We start from the raw sequence: 20,390 nt of genomic DNA, 5'->3' as shown, positions 1-20,390 counted from the left end.
CTTATAAAATAACCTACTTAACTAACTATTGAGACTAGCCAGTCTTTTGCACATTGTTTTCCTGGTTGGATTGACATAACTTTTTACATAACCATGATAACTTTTATTTCTAGAATAAAAAGTGACATGTTTATAACACATTATTATTCAGTGGTATAAAAAACAATATGAAGTAACAGTTTAACGTGAAAACTGTTTTTCTATCGGCAGTAATTTCAATGATTAATCCAAGTTTTGTAAAATCTAAAGCTTAATACTTAAATATAGGTACCTAGTCACTTAATAAACGATAAGTAATGTTCTTTCGTTTACAAATTGCATTTTTCTAAATAATTGACTTCCTCATACCATTCTCTATAATCAAAAGTCTAACAAATTCATAATAGTCACCACACCACATAATTATCCATTTTCGACTGAGCAGAATCGATACGAATCGAATAATTACTTCGATTCGTTCGATATAAAAAATACATCGCAATGAAAATGTTCCACATTATACACTAACTTCTGACCACGAATTGTGTACTGTATTCCAGGGAAATATGGTTCAAAATGAATTATAGGGATTTGTCAATATAGACTGTACATGGCGATTGGCTACAGAATCAATATCTCTTTGTAAAATTCATTTCACTTTCCAGAAATAACTTTCAGAGTAGATATTATACAATACATCAATTTGAAAACAAAACAATTGGATACTCTTATTTGTTCACATACAACGCTTCGTTAGCGTCATGATTATTTAATTACCAATGTGTAACCCCAGGGGCGAATGCATTACAACAATTCATACATCATGGATGTAGTTATGAACAGTTAGTATAGTTTTGTATCGAATTTTACTAATTACCGAATCAATCTAATTTCATAATATAAAGCAGACTGATATTCATTTTGGTTGTGAATTTTCATGGCATATAATAATGCGAACTCGTGCGTTACAAAAAAAGCTCATAGTTAAGTTTTCATCGAAAAAAAAAGAAAAAATAATAATATATTTTATAAAAAAAAACGTTTCTCAAGTCTCTTTACAAGTTTAGTTACATGCACTAAAGTACTACACGATTAACGTCCGTATTCACAAACGATGCTTGCTTATGTGAAACAGCAAATCGAATAGAGCTCTGTGATTGGTTCGTGTGTCACCCTGTGCGTCCACGTGCTCTGTGAGACCTCATAGTAATGTTTGTGAATACGGGCGTAAGCCTTAGTTGCACTGCCCTAACTTTAACTATGACTATAACTGGTGTTTTCTATGGAATTTTGAAGTTAGTTATAGTTTGGTTATGGCTTGAAAAAGTTTTTTTAACAATAACAGTTTTTTTAGGCTTGAGTGCGTTTTAATCGATTTCTAGGTAAATATATTTTTTTCATCAAAACAAGTCTTAGATTAACAAAAAAATAAATTCACCAAACCTCCGTGTTCCCGCGATTTTCTACGCATGATAAATGCCTGTAAGGCGGAGTTCACACTAGACAATGGAAGCCCAAGTCATGCCAAGAGAAAGGCTCATTGTCTCGGATCCTTTCATGGTGCGAAGACAGGGAGTGCAACATATAAAGCCAAACAATAAGTATTGGCTTTGCTTTCTGGGCCACGGAATTAACGCCATTTATGTGTAGAAGTTGTTTGTAAGTGCGTAAGTATGTTTACTCAAGGATTAGCTTCTGTAACTGTACTTTTAACTAGGTATGTAAAATTGGCTTTTCTCACGCTGTAACTTCTCAGTAGACAAGATTAAGTGCCATTTCACAAAAATATTCCGCGCGAATTTAGGTAAAAGCTGTCAACGCAACGTCAAAAGAGTAAAAAGAACNTTAAGCATGTGATTTTTAACTATACCTTTAAATTTATTATACGGTAGCTCTTTATATAGCTTCGCATAGTAATGAGAGTTTAAAAGTTACAGGATAAACTGGGTTTGTACTGATTGTGTTTTGCAATCCGACTTCAAAGTTGTTTAAAGGTTATAATAATATTTACTGTGAATAGTAAGGCTGTGTGTTTTAATGTAGCGTTTCTATAATTGTTTAGTACAAAATCCTGCTTGTGTCTTTTTGTCTGAATTTAGAAACGAAAGCTTAATCTAGTAGTATTAGTGTAAACACCAGCTGGTCTAGAATGCGCGCCATGTTAAAATGTTATCCATGATTTTCGACAACCAATGTATGGGCTTATTACGCAAAGTTGATAAAATGCTTCGATAAAAGTTTGTTGTGGTATCCTAGGCCTACTAAAACTGTTTATAAATGCTATTAAATAATATTCTAGCTGTTTTAGGTTTCTTTGATGGAACTTTACATACGTCAGCTAGTTCTAAAGTATGACTCTGACTATTTTTTTTCAAACATAATCCAGACTAGATATTTTCATTATAATCCTACGGAAAATTCAGTATTGAGAGCTTAATTTACTTCTAACCTAAAACTCAGACCTCTACTTTTATGTGGTTTAGCCACAATATGACTGATTCATGTGAAAATAACCCAATAGACGAACTGATCGCTGTGACCCGCTTCGCCTTTGTTCGGAGGCTCGCCCCACATCCATTGTTGGCTGCCACTCGTGCTGTTATTAATATTTTGATGTATTGTTCTTGAAGAAAAACCAGGGGGAGCTTTTGGGTGCTGTGGGATGAGAGAAAAACGCCGAGAAATTATCAATGGGTAGGGAAAGCTTAGGCTGGGTTGCACCATCTTATTTTGACTTTAACAAACATCAAAAATCTGTCAAACTCCATACAAAATACGCCGGTTATCTTTATAGTTAAGTACGGTCAAAGTTAGTGGTGGAACTCAGCCTTAGTCTTTGACTCGATTGAGACATGGATAGGTCAGATGAAGGTGGAGGCTCATAAAGTTTGACTAAAGGGCTGAAACTACAGATGTTGAGCTTGCCTGTTAAATTACCTGGTAGTGGCAGAATTGATACCAGCAGATTTAGAACTTTAGTAAGATAACATAGAGTTCAAAATCAATGTAAAATATTGGTCTCTATACCAGTTAAAGGGTTAAACGATGAAAGAAGAACTTACTTTCTTTGATTGCTTAAATTGCGATGCGATTCTAATTAAAAAGTTCTTGCAATTTGTATGGTGATGGTAACAAGTAACAATCTCTGACTTATCGAAAGTTTGACGTATCCCACTGATATTATGTACTATGCTAGGTAAGGTACTAGGGACTTATTATTATTCTGTGCTAGGGCCCATATGGAATAAACCAATTAAAATCAAACCACTATGAGGTTTCAACATAAACCGTCTTATTACAAAACTTAGACTAAAAATAATACCTACATTCTAAACTTTACACTCAATATGAACCCAATAAATGGAACCTGGGTCTCTTGCACATTTGAAAACAGAACCCAACCTAAAAAAACTCGTTTCTGCATTGTCCAGATTCTTTCTTGAATGTGCTCATAGTATACAAGTATTATGTATAAATGTACGAGTATATCAAGGTTACGTGAAGAGCATAAAAGGGTACAAACACATTGGTCTGTAAGGTCAAGGTGTCGACGTACCCTGTAATATCTCAAAAAGAAAATTCTTTGCAGTATAAATAATTTACTTATGTAAATGAAATCAAATGAAAATTTGGGATAATCTGGATTAAGAAGAATTGAATTTAAATATGAAAGTGTAGTTCAAGTTTTTGGAATTTATTGTTATTCTTTGAGAGACGCGTTGTGATTGAATTATGAATTTTCAAGTACATTTTAGTTTCAAATATTTGCTATGAAAAGTTTTTTATAAAGATTTTAAAATTTAAATACATAGTGGCTGTTGCCTGTGCATGTTTTTTTTTATACTGAAGTAACTAGTAGATATTGCTTTCACTCAAAAGCCATAAGAGCAAGAGCAAACCCATACTCCACACCAGACCATTAAATTGCCATAAATTGAAGACAGAAACTCTAAGGTATGACCATAAATCCAAACAAGTAACAACAATAGTCTCTATTAACTTAAGAGTTGTTTCAAACTGAACTATTATGTTGATTTTTGAGTCCCTGAACTACATTTGGGAAGCAATTGATTGTTGACTTTGTAGTTTGTAGTGGGACTCTGGGAGGGCGTGAATTGGAATTGATATTAAGGGAGGACATTGTCATTTAAAGTTCTGGAATGGAGGCCGCGTACTACCGGAAAACGCAGCGTGGGACATCCACCGACAAGGTGGACCGACGACATCATAAAGGTAGCAGGGAAGCGCTGGACGCAGGCCGCTACCAATCGATCAACATGGAAAGCATTTGGGGAAGCCCATGTTCAGCAGCGGACGTCCTACTATGGCTGAAATGATGATGATAATCATTTAAAAGCCGTTTAGGTATTTGTAAGTTAGTTTTCAAGGCTATTTTGATTTAAATTTGTAATTATAGGAAATATAAACCATTTGTCATAGGGGTCCAACATCCTCGTAATATTCTACTAATGTTATGTTGAATGAAAGAAAGAAAGAAAAAGTATTTATTCGATGTTGGTCTCGAAGCGCTGGTAGGATAAAAAGATTATGAGACATGTAGAGGCTCCTTAAGAGCAAAATAGTCTATACAAAAATTTTGACTTTGACTTTATCTTGATCTATAAGTAAAATCCAATCAATTCACTTAAAACAATGCTTCAATGTCAACGATATTTAAGCAGCTAACAACCTAGATCATGCAATTTTTGGAGAAACTCAAGGACAAATTATGCTGAATAGACCTTATAATATGTATTGTCACGTCAAATATCCCCGCCTACCCGCAATCCCAGGGTCATCGCCTCGGCTTAGATTTAAAGATAAATTTGATGTGGAGAGCCTCTCATGCCTGAAGACTCTTCAAGATTTTTCTTAGAGACCCCTCAGAATATTAATTTAAAAAAGAGATCCGGGAAACGAGAATTGATGCGAAAATGTTTTGAAGACATGTTACTAATTTTGGAGAATTTCCCGTTTTTGGGCAATGATATTTTTTTTGCAATATGAGGAATGTAAAATTGTATGTTTTTAGCTCTTCATTAATAAAAATAATCATGTTTTCTGTTTTCTTCACAGAGAAAAGAACTTTACACATTGTCTAATGTTTTTATTTGTTCGATCGTTTTAGCCAAGTGACGTCCACTGATGGACGGCCTTTCCCAAAAATTTCCACAAGAGTTTTTATAAACTAGCCTTAACTGTGTCGTTGCAATTTTCTTTTTCTTTTATTTGTCAGTTTTGTGTGGTAAAGAGCAGAGGGCTGAGTGTGAGTTTTTTTCAAACGCTCTCACTAGTGAGCGCGTTTGAAAAAAACTCACACTCAGCCCACAGGTATTTATCTATCTAACAGTAATTACTTAACTGCATCTTCAGTAGCTAACGCTACTTTACCATGACGATAAAATAATAAATGAGGTTTATAATTATCAAAAGCATTAATAATGACCTACTATGTCTATTATTCAGCCGCCAAAATAATGATTTATTGCGAATTTACTCTAACGTCGGCATATCTCTACACCGCAACCCGTTTGCTCCTAAAAGCGAGCTAAAACCAAACCAGGTCAGACTCAATTCACCCTATTTGTTGGATGCATTCCCAGCATCCCAGACATTGATAAGTCGCTTTTAAAAAGGGGGATAATTAAGACAAATCGTTCAGGCACCCCGCCATTGTTTGCTTCCCGCGCTTTCGTTCGGCGGCCATTTTGGGAGCGTTGACAAAATGGCGCCGAGTCAAAGGCCAAGCTATTGTGTTTGAGTTGAGGTTGTTGAAGAATTTACATTCTTTTGCTGGTTTGGAGTATTATATCTTATAAAATAACCTACTTAACTAACTATTGAGACTAGCCAGTCTTTTGCACATTGTTTTCCTGGTTGGATTGACATAACTTTTGACATAACCATGATAACTTTTATTTCTAGAATAAAAAGTGACATGTTTTTAACACATTATTACTCAGTGGTATAAAAAACAATATGAAGTAACAGCAGGCCTGTTCATCTCCGCGAGTTTACATCGAAAACAAAACACGCACGATGGCCCACCTACAGGATACTATTCGACAAGGCCTCACATACGAGCGAACATTGACTCACGCACGCGTATTCTTGTGTATGATGGAAGAAAATAAACAAAAGGGTGTACTAAATACTGTGCAGTATTTAACTGCGTAAATAATAATAAAAATACAGAATGTACCTACTTTTTTAAGTTGCCTCAAGACACTGAGTGGTAAATAAGTAGTTAATATTATTCATGATAATTCATGCTAAATCATGTATTTCCTCCGCCATTTTCCGCAGTTTGGCACCTCACGTCACTTCATTTTACCGAAGTCAGCCCTATAGCTTCAGCGCAGTGCCGATCACTGACGTTTGTCAACAAAATTGTGCTTGACTCTTGAGACAGGCTAAATTACACCATATTGTTAATGACATTGAGCATACATTTTTTTAAATACCTTCGCGAAGTAAAACTTCTGTACGTAGTACTTATTATTATTCTGTGGTAACAGTTTAACGTGAAAACTGTTTTTCTATCGGCAGTAATTTCAATGATTAATCCAAGTTTTGTAAAATCTAAAGCTTAATTCTTAAATATAGGTACCTAGTCACTTAATAAACGATAAGTAATGTTTACAAATTGCATTTTTCTAAATAATTGACTTCCTCATACCATTCTCTATAATCAAAAGTCTAACAAATTCATAATAGTCACCACACCACATAATTATCCATTTTCGACTGAGCAGAATCGATACGAATCGAATAATTACTTCGATTCGTTCGAAATAAAAAATACATCGGAATGAAAATTTTCCACATCATACCCTAACTTCTGACCACGGATTGTGTACTGTATTCCAGGGAAATATGGTTCAAAATGAATTATAGGGATTTGTCAATATAGACTGTACATGGCGATTGGCTACAGAATCGATAGCTCTTTGTAAAATTCATGTCACTTTCAACAGAAGTAACTTTCAGAGTAGATATTATACAATACATCAATTTGAAAACAAAACAATTGGATACTCTTATTTGTTCACATACAACGCTTCGTTAGCGTCATGATTATTTAATTACCAATGTGTAACCCCAGGGGAGAATGCATTACAACAATTCATACATACATGGATCTATAAACAGTTAGTATTGTTTTGTATCGAATTTTACTAATTACCGAATCAAACTAATTGCATAATGTAAAGCAGACTGATATTCAGTTTGGTTGTGAATTTTCACGGCATATAATAATGCCAACTCGTGCGTTACAAAAAAAGCTCATAGTTAAGTTTTCATCGAAAAAAAAGAAAAAATAATAATTTCTTTTATAAAAAAATACGTTTCTCAAGTCTCTTTACAAGTTTAGTTACATGCACTAAAGTACTACACGATTAACGTCCGTATTCACAAACGATGCTTGCTTATGTGAAACAGCAAATCGAACGCACAGCGTTGAATAGAGCTCTGTGATTGGTTCGTGTGTCACCCCGTGCGTCCACGCGCACTGTGAGACCTCATAATAATGTTTGTGAATACGGGCGTAAGCCTCAGTTGCACTACCCTAACTTTAACTATGACTATAACCGGTGTTTTCTATGGAATTTTGAAGTTTGTTATTGAAAAAGTTTTTTTTAACAATAACAGTTTTTTTTAGGCTTGAGTGCGTTTTAAACGATTTCTAGGTACATATATTTTTTTCATCAAAACAAGTCTTAGATTAACAAAAAAATAGATTCACCAAACCTCCGTGTTCCCGCGATTTTCTACGCATGATAAATGCCTGTAAGGCGGAGTTCACACTACACAATGGAAGCCCAAGTCATGCCAAGAGAAAGGCTCATTGTCTCGGATCCTTTCATGGTGCGAAGACAGGGAGTGCAACATATAAAGCCAAACAATAAGTATTGGCTTTGCTTTCTGGGCCACGGAATTAACGCCATTTATGTGTAGAAGTTGTTTGTAAGTGCGTAAGTATGTTTATTCAAGGATTTTAGAGCCTCTTTAACTATGTATTATTAAGTAGGTATGTACTTTCACACCGTGTGACCGCTACTGCAACGTCGTGAGTGACAAGATTAATGCTTGGCCTCCAATAAAAACTCAAGTTAGTTTCTATTAATTAGAAATAATAATTACTTAAATAGCATATTAAAACATAGAAGAATAAGTTGAAACATAAATAAATGGAAGTAGCTCTGATTAACACGGAAAATCCTGCAAATACAGCTCTGGTTTTCAACAAATTACTGTTTTTATAAAATAATTCAGTGTATTCTCGTTCTTCTATTATTTATTAACCGATTATGCACTTTATCTCAATATCTTTTACTTGAAAATAACAGTTCAAAGTCTAAAATAAATATCACCGCTTAATATTCCTCTTTAGTGATGACGCAAACAAAAAAATCATAAGAAAAATTATCGGAAAATGAGAAATGGGCCAATATTTCACGAGCTCAAAAGGGCAAGTGGCAAATTAGGGGAACCGTCAAAATTTTCGAGCATTAATGTCTATTGGACCCTCGTCACGTCATCACGAGTGTAATGAGACCGCGTTGTGCACTATGCCTTACTTTCAGATTTGCCTTTGAGATTGGCGCTTTGGAGCAGACATTTTTACTGTTGTAAAATTGATTCGGAGAATAAGGGTTAGGCTACTTGGCGCTCAATTGAAGTGTTTCTGGAACTAGACAAGTATTTAGGAACTTCGAGGAACCATTTGACAAAATGGAGGACTTAGAGTCTGCGCCAAAAAGAGGTTTTGGTTTGGTAATAATATCAAGGTTTATAATATCTACCCTAAAGTCTTAAATGTTTACTGTTCGCATTTATAAAACAGGCACTGGAACATTACTCAGAAACGGTAAAATTTTAATGATTCATATTTTCAAATTCAAATTATTGGTATAAAGGTTCTTAGATAATAGATATAGACCTACAACTATACTTTTACTACTGTTAAGAAGTTTTGTATTTCTAACTTTATTCAAGTTTCTGGCTTTTCAGAGGAGGATGAACGTAAAAAAAACTTTCTACGTATTATTTGTCAAATCAAACATTATAGACAGTTCTATTTCAAATCAATAATTCACAAGAAGAATATCTCTTCCCCCAAAATAGAATCAAATCCCTAACGCCCACGACAGTAGATAAAAAATAAGGCTGTGTGCATACTTATAAATTACTAGCGGCCGCCCGCGACTTCGTACGCGTGAATCCCGTTTTTCCCGCTAATTCCCGTTCCCGTGGGAATTTCGGGAATTCCTTTCTTAGTGCACCTCTACGGTACCTAAGCTACGTCCCTTCCAAATTTCAAGTGCCTACGTTTAGCCGTTTAGGCTGTGCGTTGATCTGTCAGTCAGTCAGTCAGTTTCTCCTTTTATATATTTAGATTTAAGTAAATAAAAAAGTATTCAAGTATGTTTGTGACGCGCCCCAGGACGCATCGACAGCCCTAGCACCGNGAATCGCGTCGTATTGCAAAAAACATCACTCATGATTCACGATCACAATGATGACTACGACCACTCTGGCAAGAGTGTACCGACCGAGAGGCAGATGAGTTTGGGGAATATTTAAAACAATTATTTTGTTTTTACCCAACTGTAAAAGAAATGGCAAAATGTTTTCGACTATGTTCAATCTGTGCTCGTACATAGGTACGTAATATATTGGAGCCTAATTTAACACTGAGTTGTGCTGTGATGTGATTTGTGCTGTGATGAAGTTCATACCGTGTTCATGGAATCTTACCTTAATGCTATTAAGGTAATCTATGTATTTCCTAAGAGTAGTGATGCGATTACTACCGAAATACCAAAATCGTAATAAAGAACCTCGATGCGATTGAGGTCAAATACGAATCTCTTAGAGTAGTGATGCGATTACTACCGAAATACCAAAATCTTAAAAATAACCTCGATNCGATTCCCGCACAGTATTTGTGTGCATGAACATATTTGTTTGTATTGGACTGGGTGTTTTCTATGTATAATATGTATTTATTTACAAAAAAAAAAGTATTTAAGTATGTTTACCTATATCCGTTGTCTAGTACCCATAGTACAAGCTTTGCTTAGTTTGGGACTAGAAGCGCAGTGTAAAATGTCCAAAAATATTTATTATTATTATTCCTTTATTCATCTTACTTTCTTATTTTTAATTTTTTCTTTTTACAATGTAATTATTATCAAAAATTATTATTATTATTATTATCTGCCACTAGGAATACCTGAAATAAATACGTGCGTTAAGTGTATACAAATGCCATTTTTAGTTAAAAAGTCAGTGTTAATGTGTCACCGGCTAACAGCGTGCGTCCGTATCGCAACTAATCACATCACTACTCTAAATGCGCGGCGCCCGCGCCTCACCCTGTGCGGTTATGAGGCCTGCAATTTTTGAGGCAGTTCAGACCTCACGGCGCACTGAACGTGATTAATTTCTATCCAGTGCGTATGGGACCTAATCGACCTCATACAATATTGTCTACGTCTTTATGCTAGGCTTCGTAAGAGAAGCAATTTGATATATTTGTCTCTGTTGTACTCATAGAAATGTTAAAATAGTCGCCCCCCGCACAGAGTGAGAGAACGCGATTATGACTGCCGCACCTGCGATAAGTTCTGCATGTGGCTTTTTAGACCTCATAACGCAGTGAGCGTGTTAACCGACTTCAAAAAAGGAGGAGGTTATTTATTCTCTGGACTGGGAAATTCTATTCTCGAGATTTTTATTTTATTCACATAAAAATTTGCAACAAGTGGAAGTTCTGAGTTAATTACTTTATAAAAAGTTATCGTCGTCGTCGTCGTCGTTTCAGCCGAAAGACGTCCACTGCTGGACAAAGGCCTCCCCCAAGGAATTCCACAAAGACCGGTCCTGCGCCGCTTGCATCCAGGTACCTCCCGCGACCTTCACCAGATCGTCGGTCCACCTAGTGGGAGGCCTGCCCACGCTACATCTTCCAGCTCGTGGTCGCCACTCAAGAACTTTCCTGCCCCAGCGGCCATCAGCTCTTCGAGCTAAGTGCCCCGCCCACTGCCACTTGATTTTAGCGATTCTGCGGGCTATGTCAGTCTCTGGTTCTCCTGCGGATCTCCTCATTTCTGATTCGATCACGCAGGGAAACTCCGAGCATAGCACGCTCCATCGCTCTTTGGCATCGCATCAAAAGTTATGAATTTTGTAAAAATCATGAGAATTTACGACATTATGGTGATTTCACCTCAGTCCTCAAGCTGAAAGAAATAATTAATATCATAGCTATAACACAGATTATAGTTGTTGCAATTCACGAAGCGAGGCGAGTGAGCTTTACATGTGTGGTACACACGTAAAGCTCACTCGCCTTCGTGAGTCGCAAGAACTATACCTACTAATAAGTTAGTGATATAAATAAAGCTCACAGAATGATACAATTTGACAAAAATTTTAACACCACAATTCAAAAGACTTTAACTTCGTCAGACCAATGAAACTTCCAAAAGGCTTTTCAAATTTAATAGAGCAGTTATTTTCGGGGCATCAGCCTAGTTGTGTAAAGATCTATTTTAAACGGGAGGTCACCGTCCTCCGTTTATTCCGGTACGGAGGACAGGACAGGACAGGACAGGCTTAATTTTGGAGATTAGTATTGACCCGGGACGAAACGCAACTGGAACTGTTTTAATGCAGGGCTGAAATGTATGTAAATAACATATTTAAGTAACTTGCGAATATTTTATTTGAACAAGGTTTTTAATACAATTATTTTATTTAATCTGACTTTAGGGGAGACCGAGGAGAGTTGTAACCGATTTTAAACTGTCGCGTTCCATTTCAATTAAAATAGTAAGACACGGGTCTTAACGCGACGTTTATTAATGAGTTACATTATGTACTCACGGCTTGACGTTTCGGCTGCGATGCTGCAGCGTCACATTAAGATCCGTGTCTTACTATTTTAATTGTAACCGGTTGATAGCAACAAAGTCAATGTCTCTAAACCTTCAGCTGTTTATCGAGCTAGAAACTTCAAAAATTCGATGCTCATTCAACACTCCACAGTTTGCGCGAAATTGTCAGCTACTGTCATAGGCGCAGAGAAATCGGCTCTGTGATAACTCACCTTTGTTACAAATCTCCTTGGTTTCCCCGACATTAATTTCTTGAAGTAAACCATTTTCTTTACAATCAAATCGCAATATTTTCTTTATTTCATTTAACATTTGCAAACTAGTTTCGCTCGAAAACAAAAATTATCTTCATTTTAACTTAGACACTATTAAGACAGTTCTCTTTGGCGAAATAATGTTTTTACCTTTACCTGTAAAATTTCAAAAGTCAATCATCTAGAAGGTAAATATTTAGTACAATAATCTACCATACCGCTATATAAATCAAACATTTTATTCACCTGTAAAACTGCGTGCTACCGAAAAGATGTCGCACGAAAATATCAAAATGCATTTCCCCAAAACGACAGCCAGTTTTAAAATTGTCAGCATTTTACACGACGTTATCTGGTGCAGAGGTGAAGCAATCCACTTTTTTGTTGCTTGAATTGACATACCTCCATTATTTACTTTTATTTATGTGACTAAAAAATTGCGTGATAATTTGGTCTATCAAAAGAAAAATCGACCCAAGATGGAAGAAGATTTCCAACTATTGCCCAATCTAAAAACCTTTTCAGTCATCTGTACTTATCCCGCTATGGAACTGAAGAGAAGTCGATATTTGTATTTTAAACTCCTTTTATATTCTTCTGCTTGGTTCTAAGTTCCAAGACAGCAAGCTATCTCAAGTATTAGTTAGGTTAAATTAGTCTAAAGCTGAGCGGAGAGAGGTGTTGTAGAAAACACGAAATCGGATTCGTTATTCAAACACAAATCTCCTCTCCGCTTTGGTAGAAACGGGGACATAACCAGTGTCAAAAAAAGTAATTGGTTTGCAACCGTATCTTCACCATCATAAGTTCAAATTTATGTAGGCCAGGCCACCAGAGCCTGGTTAAGGGTTAATCGTTCAATCAGTTGTTAACCCTCCACTTCCTCCAGGCCTTTATTATTATTCGTTTTTGGGCCTTCATTTGCGCCAGCTCGACCAGGTTTGATCTATTGTGGCAGCCCTTGTGTTTAGAGTTCACTGCTTAGTCCCGTTGACACTCCATTTTTAACACTCCATTTTCCTCCAGGGAAGCGTGCCGCGAAGCCTGGGCTGGTCTCCGGCTCTCGCCACTGTTCGGTTGCATCTGTCCCAACACCCACATGAAGAAGCGATGCGACAGGATCTTCGCGGTGGTCAACCACAACCCCTGCGTTGGTAAGTAAGCACCGTGCTAGCAAGATGGACTGGTTCTGAGTGAGAATTTTTGAGGGTTAAAATCTGATAGGGTCCTATGAGATTATACATTTTAGACGAGACAAAGAGAGAGATTTTTTTTATCCACAACAATTTCAACATTTAGACCAATTTACAGGACAGAATAGGTATACATATATGACTGAAATTGATTTTAGATAGATTACCCACTTTGAAATAAGACTCGAAGTTTGCCTTGTAAGAAATTTTAGGTGCTACAATTTATAAGCATTGATAGAGATAATTTAAAAGATAAAATGTGCGGAATTGAAATTACGAACCTAGAGCTCATATCACTATTAATTATTGCAAAAGAGATTGATGCCCGTTTTCACCATCAATCCCTAATTTTTAAGTGATCCCTATGAAAAAAAAAATGCCTGTTATGTGTTCCCATAGGGGTCACTTAAAAATTAGAGATTGATGGTGAAAACGGGCATAACTTTCTTATGCTGCTTCTTACACATAAAGGGTTCATACATTAAAAAATCATCAGATAACCAGGTAGGAGTTAGGAAGGCAGTTTAGTACTTCAATTTTGACGAAAATAACAGTTTTATAATAAAATCAGACCCTTTGGCAAAACAATGTTAAATATACCTGTTTATTGTAGATTGCTTATGCTGGTTTTCACCATCAATCCCTAATTTTGAAGTGACCCCTATGGTAACACATAACTGGAATTTTGTTTTCTTAGGGGTCACTTAAAAATTAGGGATTGATGGAATGGAAACAAATTAATTATACACAATATCACCGCGGAGCTGACATTAATTCTCCAAATTGATACTGAGTGCTTCGTAATTAATTTTCCAGGGATTTTTTTCCCGATTCTCCCCGTCCTAAGAGAGAAAGTTGAGATGATCGTATTTAGTTTTTGAAAGTAATGTTTGTCACTTTGATCCCAAACTGTTCTGAAAGTAAAATAAAATACTTTTTGTAGGAGTGTGGAAAAAAAAATTCAACTTTAACTACCGTCGAAATCAATAAAAAACATTTTTTTCATAGGTATCATCATCTCCACTATAGGAGCAAGACCTTCCCTAATTTACCAGAGGTAAATGGAGACTTGATGCACCTTGATGTTCGAATATTTATCCTTTAGGGTGGATTCGACCAAACAAGAGTAAATATTCATCTCAGAATAAATCGTCAGTTATTCAACATTTTGACATATTTCCCATACTGAAACTGTCAATGTGCCAGTTATACCAGGGATTATTCTCGGATAAAAGTTTGGTCGCATCGGGCCTTAGTCAACTCGTAGGAATGGGTGGTCCTATTATACTCTGTCGAAAAAAAACTGCAAAAATTTATTTATTTATTTTAGATACAGTTAATAGATTTATCTAGGCACAGTTACAGTACAAAAACATACACATACTACACAATAATATGTGATCGCGGATTCTTTTAAAAACACAAAGCATTTTTATCTATAATCCATAATAACGATCAACAAACGACATCTTATCTAACTCCAAACTCCAAAAAGCATTTATCTAATTCCAATAATAAGCCATCTTGAGAGACCTCTTCAATAAGCCGAGCCAAGCAAACATATAGGATTTCTTATATGATAACCCTTCAGCAAACTATTTTCATTAGACCAATATACCGAATCGCAGAGCCCTCCGTAAGCACTCAGACCTAATATAATGGACTTGGGTAGGGTGACCCTGATTTGGGACGTCGTAGGACTCGTAGGACAACAATCAGTAGCAAATTCCTTGAAAAAACGCTGTTCACGCATGATATGTTCTTTCACGCTGAAGGAATTAAATTATAACGAAATTACCATAACTTGGACATTTTGAGTCAAGTCGTAATTTACAAAAATGTCTATATCAGGGGTGGCCAACCAGTCGATAGCGATCGACCGGTCGATCGCGACTATTAATTTAGTCGCTCGTGGCAAGGCAAAAAATACTACATGATTGTGTACTAAACTATGCTGTTTCATTTAAGATTTCAAGAAGTATGTAAGTGGTAGATCGCCCAGGGTTTTGTTAGGAAACAGTAGATCTTATGTCTAATCAAGTTGGCCACCCCTGGTCTATATCGTGCGATAATCGAACCCGCGATCCACAGTGTAGAAGCTGTGAGATCTTAGGCACTGTGACACGTTGTTTCTCACGAATCAAAGTAATAAATATGTTAATATTATCGACATCCTACAATATCTGTCCTAGTGTTATGAAACTTTTATTAGAGAGAGTTCGCTCGAAATATCCCGCAATCCCGTTTAAAACACAACACATTGCCATCCTACTGGTAACGAAGTATCCCGAAAGCAATGGAGCCCATAACTTCGGATTCAATATAGTGTATTTGATTCATTTCTTATAATCTCCGCTATTTCTTATTACGAATCCCGAGTCCCGGAAATCCCGCGTTAAATCCCGGATGCGAGAATGCCGGGATGGTAATCCCGCGCTCATCCTGCGACCGCGTCAACTTTCAATCTTTTGTAAGCCCTTTTAATTCTATGAATCGTTAGCAAGTTTTTTTGTTGATGGTACCATGGATGGTTAACAGGAAACTTACAACAAAGTATAAATACGAATGAAAATTGAAACCAATAGCTACGATTATCTAGTAAGTGAGAATAGAAACATTTTGGTCTTGTAAAATTGCCCTTAAAGGGCTAAAGAATTCGGAATGATTCTGTAAAGAAAAAAAAACTTAGAATTTATATAAGAATAACTAGAAATCAAAATCAAAAAATCAAAATCAAAAATATTTATTTAGTTTATTAGACCACAAGTGGCACTTATGAAAAAAAGGAAAGGTAGCCCTTATGGGGCACTATACATGTCTCCTTATCAAATATATGAAAACGTGGTTTCCCTAAACAAGTTAAATAAAAAAGTACAGTACAGTTCGTATCNGCAAAAGAGTTTTAGTAAATCCGTTTCATTAATGGTCAACAACAAGGATTGACCTATCTTTTGCAGTTATTAAATAATCTCTGGGTGTTGCTTAAGATAGTAATTCATGCTTCCAAAATCTTAGAAATTCGCACGAAAATGTAAAATGGCTCTTAAAGCTTATGCCAAATGGATTAAAATTAATTAGAGATCGAAATTACTTAGATATAGCCATATTAAAACATAGAAGAATAAGTTGAAACATAAAATAATGGAAGTTGCTCGGATTAACACGGAAAATTCTGCAAATACAGCTCTGGTTTTCAACAAATTAAATTACTGTTTTTATAAAATAATTCACGTTCTCGTTCTTATATTATTTATTAACCGATTATGCACTTTATCTCAATATCTTTTACTTGAAAATAACAGTTCAAAGTCTAAAATAAATATTACCGCTTAATATTCCTCTTTAGTGATGACGCAAACAAAAAAATCATAAGAAAAATTATCGGAAAATGAGAAATGGGCCAATATTTCACGAGCTCAAAAGGGCAAGTGGCAAATTAGGGGAACCGTCAAAATTTTCGAGCATTAATGTCTATTGGACCCTCGTCACGTCATCACGAGTGTAATGAGACGGCGTTGTGCACTAAGCCTTACTTTCAGATTTGCCTTTGATTTTGCCGCTTTGGAGCAGACATTTTTACTGTTGTAAAATTGATTCGGAGAATAAGGGTTAGGCTACTTGGCGCTCAATTGAAGTGTTTCTGGAATTAAACTAGTATTTAGGAACTTCGAGGAACCATTTAACAAAATGGTTGGGACTTGGAGACTGCGCCAAAAAAAGGTTTTGGTTTGGTAATAATATCAAGGTTTATAATATCTACCCTACAGTCTTAAATGTTTACTGTTCGCATTTATAAGACAGGCACTGGAACATTACTCGGAAACGGTAAAATTTTAATGATTCATATTTTCAAATTCAAATTATTGGTATAAAGGTTCTTAGATAATAGACATAGACCCACAACTATACTTTTACTACTGTTAAGAAGTTTTGTATTTCTAACTTTATTCAAGTTTCTGGCTTTTCAGATGAGGATAAGCGTAAAAAAAACTTTCTACGTATTATTTGTCAAATCAAACATTATAGACAGTTCTATTTCAAATCAATAATTCACAAGAAGAATATCTCTTCCCCCAAAATAGAATCAAATCCCTAACGCCCACGACAGTAAATAAAAAATAAGGCTGTGTGCATACTTATAAATTACTTAAGTAAATAAAAAAGTATTCAAGTATGTTATCCGTTGTCTGGTACCCATAGTACAAGTATTATATTATCTGTGGTACAAGCTTTGCTTAGTTTAGGACTAGAAGCGTAGTGTAAAATTTATTAGGTAACTAGCTTCCCGCCCGCGGCTTCGCCCGCGTTGAAATTTGTCTGTCACAGAAAAACAATATCGCGCACGTATTTGCTCACCGTTTAGACCTACCCTGGACTACGACATACATTTTAAAACCAAAATCAGCTCAATCGGCCCAGTCGTTCTCGAGTTTTAATCAGACTAACGAACATGAATTCATTTTTATTTATATAGATTATTATATTTTATTTACTATTTTGAACTATGATACAACTAGTTTAAAAGCCTTATGCCTCTTTTAAATGAAAGATGGTCGTATTGGTCGTGCTCTTGAAGTGGACTGATGATGAAAATTACAAGTAATTTTTGCGCTACAAATATCGAAACGTTAAGAACCAAAGATTACTCTCATTGGGCAAAGACCTACTCTAGATCCCTAGGGTAAATAATAAGCCATGATTTGTAATTTGTTGCTAAAAATAAAAACATTGTCTAAAATTATTGCTTCCAAAACATACAAACAAATTCATTGAATTGAGCTACACATGATTAATACACAAAAAACAAACCTCTATAATATTATAACTACAAAATAGTGTCGTACCGAGTCTATACTACGAGTAGGTACCTACGTGTGAAACGAGACCGCAAGGGAAATCATATTTTTAAATTGAAATTTATACATGCTTTCTTTGTAACAAGTTAACACATGAAGCATACATGCTGCAAAGAGATTCATAAATATTCAACAGCGTCCAGTCTCTAAATAAATAGTTAGTCTGGTACTGAGATTTTCTTGTTCAAGCTAAAGAACAGTCGACAGCATCTCAGTCTATACAATTGTGATGCAAAGTAGCACATTTTCTGAAATAACTATTTTTTTCAGAAAAATCTATTGTGCTGAATTTTTAGTGTTTTCATAAGGTACTGGTCAAAGTTATCATTACCATTTACAGGACAACCTATTTTAAGTTCGTACTTCAGTTTCACCATCACAACTAATATTTGACCCTAGCAGGAGCCAAATCCGCGACTATTCCTGCTTATTCACCACCACTATCTTTAATTAGTTACAAAAATTCAACATATTGATTTTTAAAATATAAAATTTCGACTGTCATCTCTCAACAGTGTGCAACCCGCCTAACAAATAGATTCGGTCACTCCCTAATGCCTTTGCGGGAAAAAATCATCTAATTCGTGCGATACGCGGCCCCTCTTTTTGTGGGGGGTTTGGGAGGTCAGTTGTCATCTGTGGACCTCTAGCGGTGTTCGTTTTTGTGGACTCCTAATTTGGGGAGATTAATACATATCATTGTGACAGATATTTCTTGTTGGGAGACAGATGCCTGTAAGTGTAGAGGTGTAGCAAGAAATCCCATGCAGTTTCATGGTGATTTGGTTTAATCAAAGACGTCCAATTAATATACAAGCTGTTCTGAATAAAAAATATGTCACAGAAGTAAACTAATTTCTAATAATAACATTGCGGGTCCAATGACAATTTAACTTTCCCCCGAGACAAACTTGAACTTCACTGGTTGGGTTTTTATTGGCGGTCAAGCTGTAGATGTTACCTGTCCTGGCTACACAGGAGTTGCACCGATGGGAAAGAGAGGTTTTTTTTATGTGATAAGAGGTGGGAATAGTCCTGTGATAATTTTCATGGATTTGATGGACGTCCGACAACCTTTTTAACCGATATCAAAAAAAGATTAACAAAGCTTAGGTACCAGTATTCACCAAGACTCAGCTCACCCAGCATATTAAACTTCAAAACATCACAACTCACTTATTGAGAGAAGAGAAATAAATAAATCTTTTTCTTCCAGTTGCCTGCTCGACTGTGACCGTGACGAAATGCCAAGCTGCCCTGAAGACCCTGCAAGCGTTCCCGTTCTTCAAGCCGACCTGCCTCTGCCGGGAACCGAACGTGGATCCTGAGTGTAACTCCTTCCGCGACTTTCTGTTCGACCATCCCTGCGTTTTCGTCATGAAGAAGGGTGCGTAACATACATGCATGATATCTTAAAAACTGACCCTACCTTGATATAATTATTAATTATTATAAACTAGCTTTCCGCCCGCGGCTTCACCCGCGTGGAATTTTGTCTGTCACAGAAAAACTATATCGCGCGCGTCCCTGTTTCAAAAACCGGGATAAAAACTATCCTATGTTCTTTCCCGGGACTCAAACTATCTCTATGCCAAATTTCATCAAAATCGGTTGCGAGGTTTAAGCGGGAAAGCGTAACAGACAGACAGACAGACAGACAGACAGAGTTACTTTCGCATTTGTAATATTATATATAGTTGGGATGACTCTTTTTGTTTTGTTAAAAAAATGTCTCTTGCATTGTATTGGAAAAGATTAGAAGAAATTCTATCGTGTGTTACGAAATACTCCTATTTTCTTCTGGTTTGTTTCTTTGCCAGTCATGAGTCAGTTAAATCCCTCAGAACTTATTTAGCCTTCATAGGCTTGGTTTTATTGATATTGGCTACGCAGAACAATAAATTGCGTTGATGGGAAGAATTGGGAATAAAAACTGTTACAAATTACTTGATCGTCATCGGATCATTTAGTCAGCAGGAACACCATCTCATGACCCTCTCCAATATATCAGAGGAAATAGAAGGATTTGACTTACACTCCCCATGCTATTACCTAGCCTGCTGACTAATATAGGCAGCTTTCTGTCGCCTCCTACGTCATTCACTTCCACGAAGCGACATCGACCTTGGGAAGAGATGAGTTGACCTATTCAGCTCTAAAATCTTTAAATTACTTGGTATTCTTGGTATTTTTTACTAATAT

General features: G+C 36.0%; 1 protein-coding gene across 1 annotated transcript in view; it reads left to right on the top strand.

The window, feature by feature from the left end:
• Positions 1-20,390, top strand: part of Gfrl (Glial cell line-derived neurotrophic family receptor-like) — a gene marked incomplete at its 3' end in the record, with an annotated part of 52,144 nt that overhangs the window by 6,737 nt on the left and 25,017 nt on the right. Inside the window, exon 2 of the mRNA XM_028319597.1 lies at positions 19,405-19,575. Coding sequence (XP_028175398.1) covers positions 19,405-19,575 — 171 coding nt within the window. The remainder of the gene's footprint in view (positions 1-19,404; positions 19,576-20,390) is intronic.

Source organism: Ostrinia furnacalis, unplaced genomic scaffold (genome assembly GCF_004193835.3).
Source record: "Ostrinia furnacalis isolate ACB-3 unplaced genomic scaffold, ASM419383v2 OfSCF7297, whole genome shotgun sequence".
In the NCBI taxonomy this organism is placed as follows: Eukaryota; Metazoa; Arthropoda; class Insecta; order Lepidoptera; family Crambidae; genus Ostrinia; species Ostrinia furnacalis.
This window is presented reverse-complemented; position numbering and strand designations above follow the sequence as displayed.